The sequence below is a fragment of the Aspergillus nidulans genome, chromosome II, assembly GCF_000011425.1.
Source record: "Aspergillus nidulans FGSC A4 chromosome II".
Classification (NCBI taxonomy): domain Eukaryota; kingdom Fungi; phylum Ascomycota; class Eurotiomycetes; order Eurotiales; family Aspergillaceae; genus Aspergillus; species Aspergillus nidulans.
In genome coordinates this window covers 677,367-694,078 of record NC_066258.1, presented here as the reverse complement: position 1 = coordinate 694,078, position 16,712 = coordinate 677,367, and the positions used below count along the sequence as shown (strand labels likewise).

The 16,712-nt window shown below is 51.7% G+C and overlaps 7 protein-coding genes across 7 annotated transcripts, besides 1 other annotated feature; 1 reads left to right on the top strand and 6 right to left on the bottom strand.

The window, feature by feature from the left end:
• Nucleotides 1-16,712: part of a sequence feature (contig 1.139 1..347029(1)) that runs on past both edges of the window.
• ANIA_11034 (acyl--CoA ligase) lies at nt 299-2,300 on the bottom strand (the record flags this gene model as incomplete). The annotated part of the gene is made up of 6 exons (XM_050611202.1): nt 2,262-2,300; nt 1,935-2,195; nt 1,678-1,858; nt 1,527-1,560; nt 1,355-1,457; nt 299-1,296 (listed from the first exon to the last, which is right to left on the bottom strand). The coding sequence occupies exons 1-6, from the start codon at nt 2,293-2,295 to the stop codon at nt 299-301; spliced, it is 1,611 nt and encodes a 536-aa protein (XP_050467252.1). The 5' UTR covers nt 2,296-2,300.
• Nucleotides 2,805-3,654, bottom strand: ANIA_11046 (HNH endonuclease family protein; the record flags this gene model as incomplete). The annotated part of the gene is made up of 4 exons (XM_050611201.1): nt 2,805-2,917; nt 2,980-3,118; nt 3,231-3,399; nt 3,467-3,654. The coding sequence occupies 4 exons, from the start codon at nt 3,652-3,654 to the stop codon at nt 2,805-2,807; spliced, it is 609 nt and encodes a 202-aa protein (XP_050467251.1).
• On the top strand, nt 5,786-7,219 carry ANIA_08081 (uncharacterized protein; the record flags this gene model as incomplete). The annotated part of the gene is made up of 5 exons (XM_676258.1): nt 5,786-5,830; nt 6,043-6,474; nt 6,794-6,894; nt 6,963-7,032; nt 7,163-7,219. The coding sequence occupies 5 exons, from the start codon at nt 5,786-5,788 to the stop codon at nt 7,217-7,219; spliced, it is 705 nt and encodes a 234-aa protein (XP_681350.1).
• ANIA_08080 (PRX5-like subfamily peroxiredoxin) lies at nt 6,878-7,905 on the bottom strand. The gene is made up of 4 exons (XM_676257.2): nt 7,701-7,905; nt 7,473-7,636; nt 7,264-7,404; nt 6,878-7,202 (listed from the first exon to the last, which is right to left on the bottom strand). The coding sequence occupies exons 1-4, from the start codon at nt 7,861-7,863 to the stop codon at nt 7,167-7,169; spliced, it is 504 nt and encodes a 167-aa protein (XP_681349.2). The 5' UTR covers nt 7,864-7,905; the 3' UTR covers nt 6,878-7,166.
• Nucleotides 9,484-11,689, bottom strand: ANIA_08079 (putative C6 transcription factor; the record flags this gene model as incomplete). The annotated part of the gene is made up of 4 exons (XM_050611200.1): nt 9,484-10,572; nt 10,634-11,315; nt 11,359-11,478; nt 11,538-11,689. The coding sequence occupies 4 exons, from the start codon at nt 11,687-11,689 to the stop codon at nt 9,484-9,486; spliced, it is 2,043 nt and encodes a 680-aa protein (XP_050467250.1).
• Nucleotides 11,946-13,798, bottom strand: ANIA_08078 (protein phacA; the record flags this gene model as incomplete). The annotated part of the gene is made up of 4 exons (XM_676255.2): nt 11,946-12,448; nt 12,502-12,824; nt 12,881-13,514; nt 13,580-13,798. 4 exons carry the CDS (start codon nt 13,796-13,798, stop codon nt 12,068-12,070), a joined length of 1,557 nt encoding a protein of 518 aa, XP_681347.1. The 3' UTR covers nt 11,946-12,067.
• Nucleotides 14,391-16,155, bottom strand: ANIA_08077 (uncharacterized protein; the record flags this gene model as incomplete). The annotated part of the gene is made up of 2 exons (XM_676254.1): nt 14,391-15,470; nt 15,577-16,155. The coding sequence occupies 2 exons, from the start codon at nt 16,153-16,155 to the stop codon at nt 14,391-14,393; spliced, it is 1,659 nt and encodes a 552-aa protein (XP_681346.1).

The window sequence follows — 16,712 nt, the reverse complement described above, 5'->3', positions numbered from 1 at the left end:
CCATTATATGAGTTCCTGAGTGAATACGGCTGATGGGATGATAGAATGGGAGTCAGCTAGGTGAGAGAGACATTGCGTGACCTTCGGAGTATATGTCCATAGTCCAAGTCAAGGTTTTATGTGCGAGTGAGCTGGAGCGGTTCCTGTCCAATGAATGGACTATTACTCGAAGCCCAATAATGAGAACTGGAAGGGCAATTAGAAAACAGAAATAAGACTTGAACGATGGAGATTCTTGGTGGTTAAAGCCAAACCCTAGTTCGCTAACTACCTGACTACATCTATGTCTAAGAGATATCTACAGCCTCGCTCTCACCTTCTCGTCCCTCACAACCAGCCTCTTCTCAGCCTTGTTCTTGCCCTTATCCTTACTCCTCTCTCGGTCGCGCAGCACCCTCCTCAGAATCTTACCACTGGCGCTCTTTGGAACCTCTTCCAGGAACTCGACCTCGACAATCCACTTATGGCGCACCTTCTTCGCCTTGACATATTCAATCAGCTGTTTCCCAACAGCCTGTACACCCTCTTCACTTCCCAGTCGCCTCTTAGCGTCTCCCTTGAGCACAACATACGCCTTCGGCCTCTCTCCCGCATAGTCATCCGCTACCGAAGTAACGCCCACGTCCTCAACGTCTGGATGACCCAGGAGCAGATCTTCAATCTCAGCCGGTGAGACCGCAATTCCCTTAACCTTGATCATCTCCTTGATTCGATCGGTGATCACGATGAACCCCTCGCGATCCATGTATCCCACATCCCCGGTGTGCAACCACCCGTCCTCATCAAACGTCTCCCGCGTAGCCTTCTCATTATTTAGGTATCCCATGACGATCTGCGGTCCGCGCGCAAGGATTTCTCCCTCCTCTTCAGGGCCAACCTCTTTGCCAGTCTCGGTATGAATAATCTTCACCTCCGTATTCGCAACAATCATCCCACCGCGCTGCGCATACTCATACGACTGTTTCTCCGGCGGATGCGCCGTAATGCAGCTGCACGACTCGGTCATACCGTACCCTTGCTTAAACCCAGTCCAGGGGAAGCGGGCGTGTAGTTTCTGCAGGATCTCGCCGGAGATCGGGGCCGCGCCCGACGAGAAGCGCTTTACATGCGAGAGGTCGTAGTTCGATACGATGGGGTCTTGCAGGAGACGGATTATAATTGGAGGAACAGAGAGGATCTCTTCGATGCGGTATTCGACGATCGTGTCAAGCATCGATTTCATAGTGAAGGAGGGGAGCATGTACACTGTGCTGTTGCGGATGATAGGGAGGTGCATTTGATGGACGAGGCCAGTTACTGTGGATCATGTTAGTGTGTAATCGCTAGGGTACTTATATTGATAGGGCCAACGCACTGTGGAAAAGAGGCAAAACAGCAAGTGACTTCCTCGTGTCCTCGTGCGTAAGCTGGATAATCTGCATGCACTGCGCGATGACATTGTGATGAGCAATCATAACCTGCCAATGTCAGCACCATGTTCCGTCTGCTCGCCATTGCCCAAAGCAGAGATGAGGTGTCTAACTTACAGCCTTCGGCAACCCTGTCGTCCCCGAGCTGAAGCTCAAAAATCCACAGACATCGCGATTCGTCTTGCCCTCCGGGATGCGATACGGCGCGGCTTGACCAGATTTCCCTTATCTCTCCCCCCTCTTCACCAGCGTCTGCACAGAAACATACCCCTCCTTCATGCCCTCCAGCAGAAAGATCCGTTCAGCGGGGATCCCTGCGCTCTGCGCCGCGGGAATCGCAACATCCATCGACGACGGGACCGTCATCAGATACTTGGCGTTTGCGGTCTTGAGCGCGTAGCTCATCTCTTCGATGTTGTAGGCCGGCGATGCGCCAGAAATCACTCCTCCTATCCGCGCATTCAATCAGCACTTCTCCCTTCTTTCCACTCGAAAAGAAAAAAAAGGAGAAAAAAGGGAGCATACCGGCCCGTACAACGGCGAGCATAGCAACTGGGTACCAGATCGTATTGGGACTGAAGAGCGCGACTGTGTCGCCGGGTTTCAGGCCGTAGTCCTTGACTAGGGCTGTCGAGACGTGGGTCGTGAGGTCTGCCAGGGCATCGTAGCGGATTGACTCTTTGGTGATGGCGTTGACGAAGGAACCTAGGTTGTTCGCATTGCTCTGCCGGAGAGGCGAGTACTCTGAGTCGAAGAGCCAGGGCCAAATTGGGAGGTTTGTTGGGACTGGAGCGTAGATTGTTAGTCAAAACTTTGAATATATGACCATTATAGACTAAGAAGGGGACGCACTGTCGATGTGCGGTCTGGTGGATTTGAAGATCATCCTGTCTATGTCAAACTGTTAAGGTCGATTAACTGTCAATTCTGAGATCTTGGGCCGCAGTGCCAGAGCCGTCACTATATTTAAACGAGATAGATCTGGGGAAAATGCGGGGAATGGAGGTGGAGGTGAGTGGGAAAGACTGGGACCGGACATGGCCCGAGGTTATAGACCCCGCATCCAGTCGGTTAAAGAGATATTATCTTGTATAGGAACTTGTCTGCGAACCGATCACCGAGGATGGTGGACAAATCCTAGATTGCACTTCACCACTGAGAATGGGTCAAAAACTTTCATATCGGTTCGCAAACCACCTTGGAATCGCTTCGGGCTGTCTAACAATTGCAATCCCAATACCGGCCATATATTCTATTATACCCTACAGTACATATAGCCGATATGGTTTGCCATATATGCTTGAAATAGAGAACTGCTTACTGGGACCAACGGACAAGGAACTCCCATTCTTAATCAAGACATTCAACTGCATTCATCGGTTCTTATGCAACGACCTAGCATTTCGCAAGCAGATCCTCCAACGCACTCTTCTCGGCCGAGGTCACGCTCAGTCCATATGTGTACTTGACGTTCGTCCACATCTTGCCGTATGTACAGTGGTAGGACTCTGCATGAACATGTCAGTTACTTGTCAAAAACTGATAGACAGGGATTGCAAGGATCAAGTACCGAGTGGAGGCAGCCACTCCTCGGGCCCAGAATCGCTCTTCTGCTGATTGACACTGTCTGTCACGGCGAGCAGCTGCGGAATGCTCAAGTCGTTGGCAAAGGCCTCGCGCTCGTCGGTCGTCCATTCACTTGCTCCAGACTGCGATGCGTACTGTTAGCGAAAAATGCCTGCATTCCTGGCTCCCTAGCATCTAGCATTCCTAGCATTCTAGGGCGCTATTGCCGTTGGTGTTCGCTTGATGGGTACATACATTCCATGCGTTCGACAGTGGCACAACGTGGTCAATATCGACATCGCTAGTGGCCGTCCACGTCTCCCCATCGTACGGAGAAGTCCAGCTACCAGTGATGGAGCAGCCAGAGCCGGTCTCGACGTTGGTGCCGTCACGGATGAGGACACGGTCGCGCGTGTTGCATGAGCTGGACAAGCAAGTTAGCCCTGATCACCATCAACGCCCGTCGCGGGATGGGCAGAAGGTCGACGTACTCTCCCTGACTGATCCAATGCGGGAACAGATCCCGATCGTAGTCTGAGCTTGCGCCGGCTTCCTTGACGGTCAGAGCCTCAAGCTGAGTCTCTGCGACCGAGGTCGATGGAATACCGGGCGGCGTAGCGCCGACCCGGGCGACTTGTAGAGAAGCGGCGGCAAGGAGAACGGGGAGAAGGCGAGGCATTGCGCTGACTCGGGACTGGGAGTGGTATTACTGGGATGTAGGGCACGGGAGGCAAGATAGCGCTTTATATGCCCTAACCGGCAGCCGCAAACGTAGAGGCAGCGATAGCGATGTCGGAGGACGCCGCTGATGCGAACCGACTCTGAGAGGCTGTGCGGGGGCATCTCATATCGTGATACAGCTCCATATCTGGTGGTTATGTTGCACGCGGAACAGAGCTGGCGCTGATTCGCTGTCTGAGGCAGATCGTCGGGGGCTGCAGCAGAGCGGTTACATCGGCGAGCCTTGGTCGACTCTTCGGTCTCTCTTGGGCAGGCACACCGCGAGAACGTGTGCTTGGCAGCGGTTCTTCAGCCTTATCAATGGGCTCTTGCTGTGGTACTAGAATGACTCGTCCCGTTTCATCTTGACGCGGGTCAGGGTCCAACCGCGAATCGTTATTTAAGCAGCCAGCAACGTGATAGACTGATAAGCTGGTACCCAGGGTCAGGCACAGCCCATTGCCTGCGCCATGGCCTTAACAGATGCGGTGTTCGCCGGTGCTGGTCCATAATCAACGGCAATACTAGGTAGTTACCTTGAGGAATATCATACTCGCTAACATACTTCATCGTCTTATGTCTGCTGCACGATGGTCACTGTAGCGCTGTTTAAACCTATCAAAGCCATTACTTCCAATAAGACTATTCTATGTTCTATGCAGTTGCGAAGTCAGTGAGCCGGCGCAGAAATAACAGCTTGCCATTTGCGCGAACAATTTTCTTTACTAGGCAGGCGATCCATGGCAGGCACTTGCAGTCCCATGCGAAAGAGGCATGCTGGTCAGTGAGGTATACTGGCTGATACGTGAGGTCTGATATCAACTCGTGTCGATTAGCAGATACCCCCTGAGCAGCGAAATTATACTTATATCCACCAGGATGCTATCTGTTTCAGCATCAACCGGAGCACAAAGCCTGAGAAGCTCGTCACTTTTTCTCAGGCGAGGGCTGCCAGTTCTCCTGGCAATTTGACGCGAAGCATATATCACTCTGCGTGCTGAGGCTAAAGCACAAGGTAGCCCTTCTCTCTAGGACGAATATCTCGCTATTCTGTGCCCCCCCTCACAAATGCACGAACTCGGGCTGCCTTGTTATTGTCGCGTCTTTTCTATATCAAATACAAGCCAGGCTATAACGTGGGTACCTGGCCTGTGACCTAATATTGGCAGAGGCGACAACAAGGACTTTGCAGCTAGTACTGACTGGCATGGTTGAGGATTGCGTCGCTGTACGAGCACCAGAGTCCTTCATGTAAAATTCGCCTAAGAGTATGCTTGATTTGGTGATTATCAAACAGCCGTGGGCAAGCCGCGATACTCGAATGTCGTCAAGAATACACTCTCCAGAACGATGCCTCCCAAACTCGTTCTTGTCCGCATTCTGGTGAAGCTCGACCTTGGCATACCGAGGAGTAGCAGGTGAAAAGAGAAATGACAGAATATGGCTTCGTTGAGTTATCGAGATTCGGGCGAGAACGTGCTGATTGCTGCTATTTTTGAGCCCTGGTCTAGAACAGGCAGCATTCAGTAGCTGGACCTTGCCCAACCTTTCCTCTGACCGTACAGTCCCGGGTAGATGAAAAATGGCCTAGCTGGCGCTTGGGCAGAGAACAAGCGGATGCGTGAGAAGTGTTCCAGCATTGTCGCTCCGAGTCATCGCCATTGAGCTGTCACTAGCTCATAGAATTGATCCCTAGACTTGTTCAAGCAATGATATAAAGGTAGAAGCTCAGGCCAGTGTCATATCCAGCGCAGCACTCAGTGCTCGACTCTCTGTATTCTACAGAAACTAAAGATAGCATGGAAGGCGTTAAGATACTGTGGTACGGCATGGCTGTGCTGTTTCGTGACTGACTGACTGCAGCCTGGATGATTGGGCAGGGGTGTGTGATATGAACTGGAATATCAGTATATAGAACCTCGACCTTGCACCCTGGCTTAATTGGTGGCGAAGCTAGTGAGTTGTACTAGTCACAGCACCAGAAGGTAATTATCTAGGTACCTGCTCTCCATGGTGTTGGCTCGCATCACTGACCTGCGAGGCCGAGATCCTTCTGGCCCCATGGCCTCTGGAAGGCAGCAATGAGCACCATGCCGCTTTGCAGGGGTTCCAAGGCGAATTACTGGGCTTGTATGGTGTTTGGCCCCGGCGGCACAGTCCATATGCATAGCAGGAGCCGGAGTACGCAGGATACTGCCCCCATCGATCTGCGACGGCAAGGCATCAAAACATGCAGTAAAAAATAGAGACAGCATATAGCGACAAACATATGTAGACGCAGACTGATGCAGATCATCTGGGAATAACTCAACCTTCCTACATAAATTCTTTATATACGTCTACGTAGCAACACTATGCTCAGCCAACGCAAGGCAACTCTTTCTCTCCTCTCGCCCTTGCCCTCCCAGCCACTATCACTGCCCAAGCTCAGACTGTTACTAACTGCACCGTCTTCAACTGGGACGGAAATAACCCGTCCATAACGACCTATCCGCCCCAACGCGTCTCCGGCGCTTCCTCATGCCCTGAGACATTGTCAAACCTCACCTGTGCTCTGTCAGCGTCAGGTTACGCCCAGTATCCTGGAAGGGTCAATATCACCCACGTCGCCACGGACATATTCGCTTCTGTTGTGATGGAGACCGTGCGTAGCACCACGCTTTTGGCGCCGGCGTTCAACAACAACGTGATTGGGTCTATTGACGCAACTCGCATTCTGCGATCCGGGCAATCAGCGTATCTCAGTTTCACAGCATACAAGTTTTGCTATACCGGTACGGTTGGTAACTGTACTGATGGAGTGGAAAACGGCACTGCGATTGAAGCTTGCGCGCCCGTGTGGCATAAAGAAGGGGCCTTGCGCGGCTAGACGGAGAGTACGAGGTCGTCAATGTTAGCCTGCAGGACGTTGATTGGTACAAGGATCCGTATGCGAACCAGGTGGGCGGAGACGGTGAGGGTGCTGCGCTAGGTTTGGAGGGAGCATGAATGCTGGGCCGGCGGCGCTGGTGGGGTTGGTCGCTCTCATCGTAGTTTGATTAAGGCCTTGAAATATCTTCAGTAAATACTTCCAACAACGAGTCTTGACATACTCCCAGCTCTATCCGCTCGAGGCCAGTTGCGGAATCCTGTCAGGGGTTGATCTAGATTCCTACGTGTTGTATCTGGGTGAATCAGGCTTTTCTGTCACTTATCGAGAGTATGTGAAAATCTATTAGAAAACAGGCATACCTCCGGCTGGCTTGTGGTAGTTGTTACTCTAGCTAGCCAGAAGTATCACCTCTCTCCCTTCAAGACCCGACTTGACGACGCATTCCTCATCGCACTCAAAAACAGGGTAAGTCTGAGCCGAAGCAGACAGCTCTTATGCTGGTCGCAGCCAGTATGTGATAATAGGCAGAACCTCGGCATTGCATTGCAGTCTCAATATATCTTCATTCGGCCAAGCTAAACACCTTTATCACCAGTCCTTTACAGATGAGCCAGCACCGCATCCGCACCGGAGACCTATCGCAAACAGTTAGCTTCAGCCATCGAACGCCAAAAGCCGAAATAAAAAAAGACGCACCTCAACGGCACCCTTCTTAGTCTCGATATCCGCATACGTGACCTTCCCATGATCAATGATGATCGCATACCGCCCAGTTCGACCACCGCTGGCCCATCCAATGGAATCGGAGAATTTCGCGTCGGGGTCGGAGAGGAACAACTGTAGCAAGACAGACACCACATTAGCATGAACCGCGCCTTAACAAACGGCTAGAAAAGGTGCAGTACAATGTCATCACCGGTAACCTGGTTTGCCTTTCCCCAGGCACTCATCACGAAGGGGTCATTGGACGCTACCACCGCAACGATCTGGATGCCCTTTTTCTTCAGCTCGGGAAGGTTCTTGATGTAGCCGGGGAGGTGGTTCACGGAGCAGGTAGGAGTGAACGCGCCTATGAGCACGAGTCAGCATAAACCAAGAAAAACCTCGCATTTAGAGGGGAATGACAAGCTCACCAGGAACCGAGAACAGAACGACTTTCTTGTCTGCCCACTCCTTGGAGGCATCGTATTTGATTGGAATGCCGCACGCGGTGACCTCACCCTTGTCTTCAGACCAGGGGATATACTGGAAAGAGACGTCGCTGGGAAAGGGGTCACCGGCCTTGAGGGGAGCCATTTTGTGAATATTAGATCAAGAATTGGAATGGGAAGAGTGCAGTGAGGTGGAGGAAGGAGGATTGTTGACTGCGGGGTCCAGCGGGACCGAGGACCATAAAAGCTATCTCAGTCATTTATCAGCGGGGCCAGAGAGCTCCGTCATTGGAGGTGGGAAAGGCAAATTCCCAGCCAATCAACGTCGAGCGATCTACGTGCTTTTTATATAAAGGAGTATGGTAATCAGAACAAGACTACCCTAAACGTATCAGAGCTTCTCCCCCTGACTGCTACGGTTCTACTTCAACAGCGAAATGCAAGAGAATCAACTGTATGAATCGAAAAACAGGGATCTGTTTACCTCGGCGATCTTCATGACCATTGTCAACATTGTCACATAGTCACATTGTCGAATTGACACATTTTCAACATTGTCAACTATTGGAATATCGTAGTTTGCAAACCGCCGAGATCAATACGAGGTAAAATACGGAACGAAGCTGAAGCCTCAAAAGAAAATCCAGAATAACCCATAACTTCTGAACGTTATTACTATTGATCTAGGACAGTGTGATACACAGTCTCATTCGCAGCCGATACTCTTGGTCTTACTAAGGGCCTTAAATCTTGAGTATTATTCCAGCAGTCCGAACGTCTATAATTAGCCATGGCGTGACGGAGGTTGGTATGTGGCACGTGACATGTGTGATATGGGCGACCGGATAACACGAGCTATGACAATGTCGTGAAGGACAGTTTCCTTGCCTATATTGCCGTAGACACCGGGGGATATATCATTATGCGGTGCGGTAAGGTGGTGTAAAGCAGAAATTGGAAATATCGTAAATCACCTAAGATAATGTCTTGATATGGAAACGGTAGCTAGATGGCATATAGATAGTGAAGTAGGTTGTAAATAGATAGTAGTTAGTATCGCCCTATGGCGGATTAGCTGGCTTATAGAAGGATCCCTCGACCATCTAGCCCATGATAGTTATAGCATAGAGAGTAGGGCTGATAGATGCTCTGTAGACAACAGGGAACTTCCCTATGGCAGACCAGATGGACAACATAGGGGCAACCCCGGTCCACCTGGCCCACAGATTACATAGCAGATAAACAACAGTCTATGACGGACTCCGGCTGAACTATACGAGGGCAACCCCTAGCCCAACCTGTCAGTCCGCGCACAGTATATGGCTAAGTAAAGAGCGGATATGTAGCCATGGCTAAATAAAGAGCAGACAGATAGCGAGTAGATCACGGTAGATGTAAGAGGAAAAAAAGAAAAAGAGTGAGGAAGAGAGAGAGAGGCGGGCATTTATACCAGGAGCAGGCAGGTGCCAGGATTACCAATCCAGCTTTGGATTACCAATACACGTCCGTACTTGCTGGGAGTTCCTGCCCTATCATTTGCCTAAAAGGCCGAGCGCCTGATAACAAGGATGTAGCATACCAGTATGGAGAAGACTAGTGGTACAAGACCTCCCAGGTGAGTAGTGAGGTGTTGACCTTCGAGCAGGGTTGAACGTCATTCTGGAAAACATAGGGCCCTTTCGTTCCTTCCTGGGCTGAGGCGTGGTCGCGGCGGAGGCCGGTAGCTCGTCCACCACACGCGGCTTCTGTCCACCGAGGAACAACCCTAAAAGCAATGATTTATCATGCTCGATAGTCCATTGCTGTAATCCATCATATATCCTCCCTGAAAATTGTCCAGCGATCCGACACCCATGATCTGATCTTCCAAATTGCCAACGGCTTCGAACCAATCCTTCAACTCTTGCGTCATCTGGGCTCCATCTGGTGTCTGACTCTGGGTGCTAGACGTTACGGCATGGTCGGCGAGGCCTTCAGTGGTGGCACCATCAACGTCGCTTTGTCGATGCATAAGCTGCGGGCCAAGCCGGCGAAGGCCTTTGATCGACTTCCACAGCCGTCGTGAGATGTACGACCGCGCGGAGACACCTTTGACTAGCTCAAGAGCCATATAAAACTCTTCTCGGCAGGCTACGCTGTACTGGCTGGGTATCTGGGCGACAGCAAGGAACAGTGCCATCACTGCCGACACCAGGAACCAGTTGAAGACCACTTGCTGCAGCTGGTAAATATCAGACGATGCGTGGAGCTGCGTTATGAAACGAATTGAGTCTTTGGCCATGTCGACTACGGTCTGGGTCTCGTTTGGGAAGCGCATCATATGTGCTGCTGAATGTAGGACAGGGCGATGGATGAGCATCCGCAGCTGGTTTGCCCGGAGGTACACCAAGGAGCGGAGTCGCCGGAGGCTTCGCGTCTCGGCTTCTGCATAGCCTGAGGTACTTCGCAGGCGCAAAGAGTCTGGCAGAGCAGCAACCCACTGCAGGACTTGCCAGTCTAGGTAGTTCATCTCGTCCTTCTTGAGCTCGTTGGTGTTATTGAAGGCTGATATAAACCTCCAGACCTTAGCTGCTATCCTACTATACCGGACCATCACGCGCAAGTATGAGTCCTCCTCCTCTGGCTCTGGGAGCCAGGGGTCGATATCAGAGTCATCCATGCTAAACGGCATGCCCGTTCCGAAGCTCCACCTCAGATCCAGTACCCGAACCGACCAAAACAGCTTGAGCACGCGGTTCTTTCCTGCTTTCATAATAGCAGGATGCTTGAGTGTTTCTCTTCGGTGCAGACCTTTCTCTAAGCACATTCGTTCCACAATCCCGATCGTTCGCCAAGCAAGGGTCTCCTCGTCGATCTGGAAATACAATATCGCCTACGCCCATTAGATTCGTTGGTACTCCAGAGGTGCGACTTACCACAAGCGCGAGTAACGTAATGCTTTTGAGCTCTGGGGCTGCCCAGACATAGTGGTCTGCAGCATCTCGAACAGTCGCAAACAAACTCATCGCTAACTCACTACTCCCACTCGCCTCTGCTGTCAGAGCGCACGCGAATACCAATCGCAGGATGTGAACGTCATCACTGTCCAACTCCCCAATGCCTTGTGCATGAGCAGGCGCTTGAAGCCAGGGCCCGGTTTCTGTCGGTCCGTACAACAACTGGACATTATGTAGAAGCTGATCAAGCTCCACTACCGGGTACATGACTCCCATCTCCTCTTCATACACTCGACACAGCCGGAGGGCTTCCGTCTTGCTGATACTCCATAGTGGATCCCCAACATGACAGGATCCTGGCGATGGGGGAGTCGGCAGTGGCGACGGTTCCCGCGTTATGTCGCCTTCATTACGCTCAACTTCAATTCCGCGTTCCTTGAGACTCGACTTGGCAAGATCGAAGCTAAAACCCGACGTCGTGGGACCCTGGAAAGTCAATTCCTTTGACGCCATGGAGATACGCCTGTGTAGTCGCGGTCCAGCCTCGGAACGTGGCATCGAAGCTGATGCATTACTCTGGGCGAGCGAGTGGACAGACGCGGTAAGGGCACTAATCTGGGCCTGCATGGCATTCATCTGCTCGTACAGCCGCTCGATCCCACTACCCAGTTAGCCTAAGCCTCGTCAAGACAGCACTTACTCACATATTCTCATTTCCTCCAGGCTCATGAGAATTTTCATAGACGCAGGATATGTTCTGCCGACCACACCTGCGGCACGGTCGCTCCCCGTTACACTTGATCTTCCGTTGTCTGCATGCGTTGCTTGAAACTGTCAGCAAGGTCGGAGATTGCGGCCCTAGAATAATGGACAGTCTACAAACCAGGCCTTAGCAATGTACTTTCTCCGCCTCTTCCTCGGCGCAGCATCAGCTTCACCCTCGCGCTCTCGATCACCGTTGACGCTGACGGTAACGCTCTCATCAGGACTTCGTTCCCAGACGCTCGGATCGTGGGTGGAGATGGGCGGATTCATGATGAACGTGATTGATTCAGAGACGGAGGCGACAGGGGTAGTCGGGCCGGCAAGAAAAGGAGTTGGAGGTGAGACTTGGAAAGGCGGCCGACGTTGACGGCGGGCGGCCTGAGCGCAGGAAAACTGGGGAAATTGCGGGGAATGGAATTGGTTCCGCTGTGGTGTCGATTGCTCAGGGATTCGCACTCCCGAAGAATTGTGGCTGCTTGGTACTACTGATCAACCATTTAATGGTCTTGGGAGATTGCATATTGTTGCATTTCTATTGGTTGCCTTATTTTTATTTGCGCTGTTGCTGCCCTCAGTATACTCCAATCGACCATGTCCCAGCTAAGTATAAATTGCGCTGTAACTTGCACGCAAGAAAGAAAAGAAAAACTAATTCAGGTGCTTCGTCCTCTCCTCACTCTCCGCAATCCATTTCCTTACCAAGACAGGATCTCTCGGTTTAAACCCAACCTTGAAGGGCTTCGGCTCCGTCGTCAAAGCGGTCGGGATCGCATTACACTCAATCGCATCGAGGATCGGCCGATCCTCAGCCCTCTTAGCTGGATGCATGGTAAATGCTGTGATCAGACGGACGTAAGCGGTGAAGAGCTCGCGGTTCGCAAGATGCGAGCCAGCGCACATGCGCGAGCCCGCGCCGTAGCCGTAGTGTGGAGTGCCGGAGCCGTCAGATGAGGCGGTGAGGTAGCGTTCTGGTTCAAAGGCGTGTGGATTGGTGAAGTGTGTTTCGTCGTAGTCTGCAGCGTAGGCGTTCTTCATAATAAATCAGTATTGTCTATATAACATGTGGGTTGTGGGGGAGGTACCATGAAAAAGGTCGTTCCCTTAGGGATAACGGCTCCGTTCCAGACAATATCCTTGGTGTTTTCTCTAGGCAGACAGATGGGAATGACAGTCCAGAAGCGGAGGGTTTCTTTGACCAAAGCTGTGACGTAGGGGACTTTCTCTTCGAGCAGGCATTTCTCCCATGCATCGCCGTCCGGGTAGACTTTCATGATCTCGTCGTGGGCGCGCTTCTGGATCCTTTGGCCGTCTTCGGAGGCGAGGTACGCGATGCCCATGATCAAGTTGCCCGGAACAGTATCGAGGCCGGCGGAGACCATGGTCAAGCAGATCGATTTAATCTCGGCTAGACTCTGTTAATCTTTATTTTCCTTCAAGCGCGGACAGGACCGGACGGCATACCATCATTGAGCTTAGCCTCAGGGTCTTTGAGGATGTTTCCAGTAATACAGGGCTTGTCGGTTCCCTTTGCAATGCGATCCTTGAGAACATCCAAAAGATAGGTAAGATACTTGTCTCTCCGCACCCGGAACTCCTCAGCCTCGCGGTTCATCTTCGGGAAGATTCTCAGGAGCGGGATATAGTCCTGCCACTGGTTGCTGGTACTCCGGAAGTTCGACACCCCGCGCTCGACATCGACAATTTCGCGCAAAAGCTCATCGTTCACATTGCCCTCGATTCGGATTCCATAGTTCAATGTTAAGCTCGTGTTCAACGCGAACCGCTGGAAGTACGCTGTCGGGTTGATATCCATTGTTCCATTCGCGCTATCCCTGAGCAATTCCCGGATACTCGACATCGACTCAAGATCGATAATAGGCATATACGACTGGGTAGCCGGGCGGTTCAAGGCTGTAGCTGCAGCCTTCCGACGACGCTTGCACGACTCGTCCCACGGCGACGTTCCGATGGTGAATCCCTGAGAGCTGGAAACTACACTGTGGAAGGTGTGAAAGGTCGGCCGGGAGATGAGCGCGGACTGATCTTTGATCCATAGCTGACGGACAGAGTCGAAGGTGTTTGCGAAGACAACGCGCTGTGTTAGGTCAGAATTATTCTCGCAATATTGTCGTCTGTTACAAATGCAGACACTGAACTCACTTTATTCCCCATGCGAACCTGGAAAACAGGTCCAAATTTCTTCGCCCATTTCTGCGCTACGGTCGCGTGCTGGTCACCGAGCTGGATGAGGTTGCCAAAGATCGGTACGCCTGGAACTTCAGGGAGACCCTTGATCTTTGGGATGTCTGTGCGGTTGAAGTAGCGGATGAGAAAATAGACCACCGCGACAGCGGCGATCCCGATTGTTTGAAGAGACATGGATACCTTGCGATAATCAGTGAACTTTTAGAAACCAGAGTAAGATCAAGTCGTCTAAGGACGGCCTTTATATCTGGCTGGTCGGCCACGACCGACGTTAATCGACGTCTGATGCTGCTTGCGGTGCACGGTACATTTCCGGGGTCGGGGGTGTGTCGTCCGCGTCATCCGCGCTTGCGACAGAGAAAGTACCTCAGTATTGAGGCATTACGATACATAGTAAGAGTAGCTGGAGAAGTAAAGGATGCTTAACAGCGCGGGATTTCGGGACTTGTTCCGCGCTTCACGGTTATTGCTCGATTAAGCCCACAGCGGAAAGTGGCGGGCATCCTCCCGACCTCACCGAAGATAACCATCATATCAGCCCAACTGGACGTGGATATTCAGGCATACGCTGAAAGAAATAAACGTCTAATGAGCAGACTACAAGGTACGTAGTGCTCTGTAAAATCTAATTCAGGTCGCAAGTGAGAAGTGGCGCAGGAGTCAAATATATAGTGGATAAATATATAAATTCGCTATGTTCGTAAGTATAGTACAAGCATTATAATCCGTTATATCCATATCCCCATTTACAATACAGCCAGTCTTATCATGCCGCGTAGGGCTTTTCTCTGGCACTCATATAGCTGGCCCTTCTACCCTCGTGACGGGCGCGGTCGGCCGCCAGCGTCTGAGCAAACTTGCTATTCTCCCGAATCTGCGGTCCTTTCCAGTAAAAGACGTAGATAGGGATAGTGACAAGGATAGCCAAGATAGCGAGGATCGTACTCGCCCACTGCAAGTGCAATCGGCCACCGATGTTCTCGTACATGGGCGTTGCGTACATGGCAGATAAGCCGGCGAGGAAATCACGAGCGAAACCGTTGCCTCCAGTCGCGGAGGCGGAGTACGGGCCATAGGCGGCAACCATGTAGTCGATGGTCGCCATATAAATGCCATAGTTGGCGATTGCGATCAGGAACATGAAGATTAGAGGGGCAATCCAGTGATTATACTCTGGCCCCATGGTGGTCCACGCGAATCCAAACAATCCGATGGCTTCTAGCGGAGCGATGAAGAGAAGGAGTAGAAGGCGACGCTCTGGTAGGCGGGCGGCATTACCGTGCTCCTTGCGGATCTTGCGCTGACGCCAGATGTCCGGGATGAAGATCGCGTAGGCCACAAGGTATCCTATGATAATCGTTGCAAAGCAGAGTCCGATCCTCAGAGGGTCAAACCCCCACTGCTTGAAGACAAGAGCGAACGACTCGATGGAGGTGAAGATTAGCGCGTCAGAGAAACCAGAAAGCAAAGAAAGGCAGAGCACGATCGGTTCGCGGAGGAACATTTCAAAGGGTCGGCGCCAGACAGCAAGAAACTCTTTGAAGTCTAGTCTTGGGGACTTCAGCTCATTGGGGCCGTAGACGTTGGGGTCTTCCCCGGACTTGCGACGGCGTTTGGCCTCGCGGTCAAGGAGGATAGTTGCGCGCGTTTCCTGAACGAGGAAGAGATGCAATAGCTGGGTAACGCCGCCAATGATGAGCTGGATCCAGAAGTTCCAGCGCCAGTGCAGCCACTGCTCCATCATACCACCGAAGAAGGGCCCGATTGTTGTACCACCCACTGAGGAAAGTACCACATATGCCACCGCAAAGCCTTGATCGTCGGCCTCCCACATATCAGCCGTCATCTGGATGCGGAAAGTCAGCCATATTTCTCTCTGCTACTTTTGCTATTCATCATGAAGGTCTGACAGTCTTTTCAACGTCCCGTCAGCGAGGATCATGATAACTCACCCCAAGCGTCACAGAGCCTCCAGCTAAGGAGATACCACCCAGGAAACGACTGACAACCATAGTTCCGAAGTTTGGGGCCAGGGCCGAAGGAATCTGCCAGATGTTCATAAACGTCAAGCTGAGCTGCATGATAGGCCATCGGCCAAACTCCTCACTCCATGGTGCCCACAATTCACAGCCAAAAGCGTAGGCGACCAAGAAAATCATTTGGCCGACTCGCGCTGCTTGCGCGCTGATATTGAACTCCTCTGTCAGGCCGGAAACAGCATTCGAGTAAGTGCTGCTGTTGAAGTTCATAGACATTTGCACAACAAAGATGACGGTGAGGATTGTCCACTTTTTATACCACGGGAAGCAGAACCCAAGCGCATCGTACGCTTCGTCCTCCGTCAGCTCTCGTTTTCCATCCGGCCTGGTTTTGCCGTAGGAGTCACTGTCTCTGGATGATCGCGAAGCATGTTCGGCGTGGGTATTGTCGGCCTGTTCGGATGGATTTGTCCGCTCTTCCTTATTATGCTGTTTCTCCTTCTCATAAATGCCCGTATGCAGGGGGTTCTGGGCATCGTCTTCGACCGCCATATTGCGGGCACGTCTATAAGAACCCGCGTGAGGGAACGGGCAGATGTCGAGTGGAAATAAGGAGGGTCAGGATATATGAATATTAGGGCAGAAGCTCAGCTTGGTCACTGGAAAAGAACTGCCAGTGATTGCTGCAATTGAGAATAGTCTCCACGGTTGAGAGTCCCATTCCCAGGAACGAGCGAGACTCCACCCTTATATCTGATGTTTTACCCCATGTTATGGATAGTGTACTCTGCGGTTCAGGACTCATAACGCGGACACACGTCATATCCTGACCAGGCGGAACCAGCTATCTCTTTGCCCACGGCAGCGAATGTGATTACGAGCTCCTCGCAATCATTTCATGAGAAGTTATGCAACGAAATGCATTCGAGTCAGATCCCAAAGATCTGCGAACTGTCATTGACCGGCCAAGAACATGATGGGCTCCGCAGCGATTCGAGGGTCAACGCCAGGTTTACACGACATCATCGCGAACAAGGGAACGGGGGAAAAAAGCGATGGGGGTGTGGATCAAGGCGGTTACTGCGGAGTGAACGGTTAACCGGAGAGCA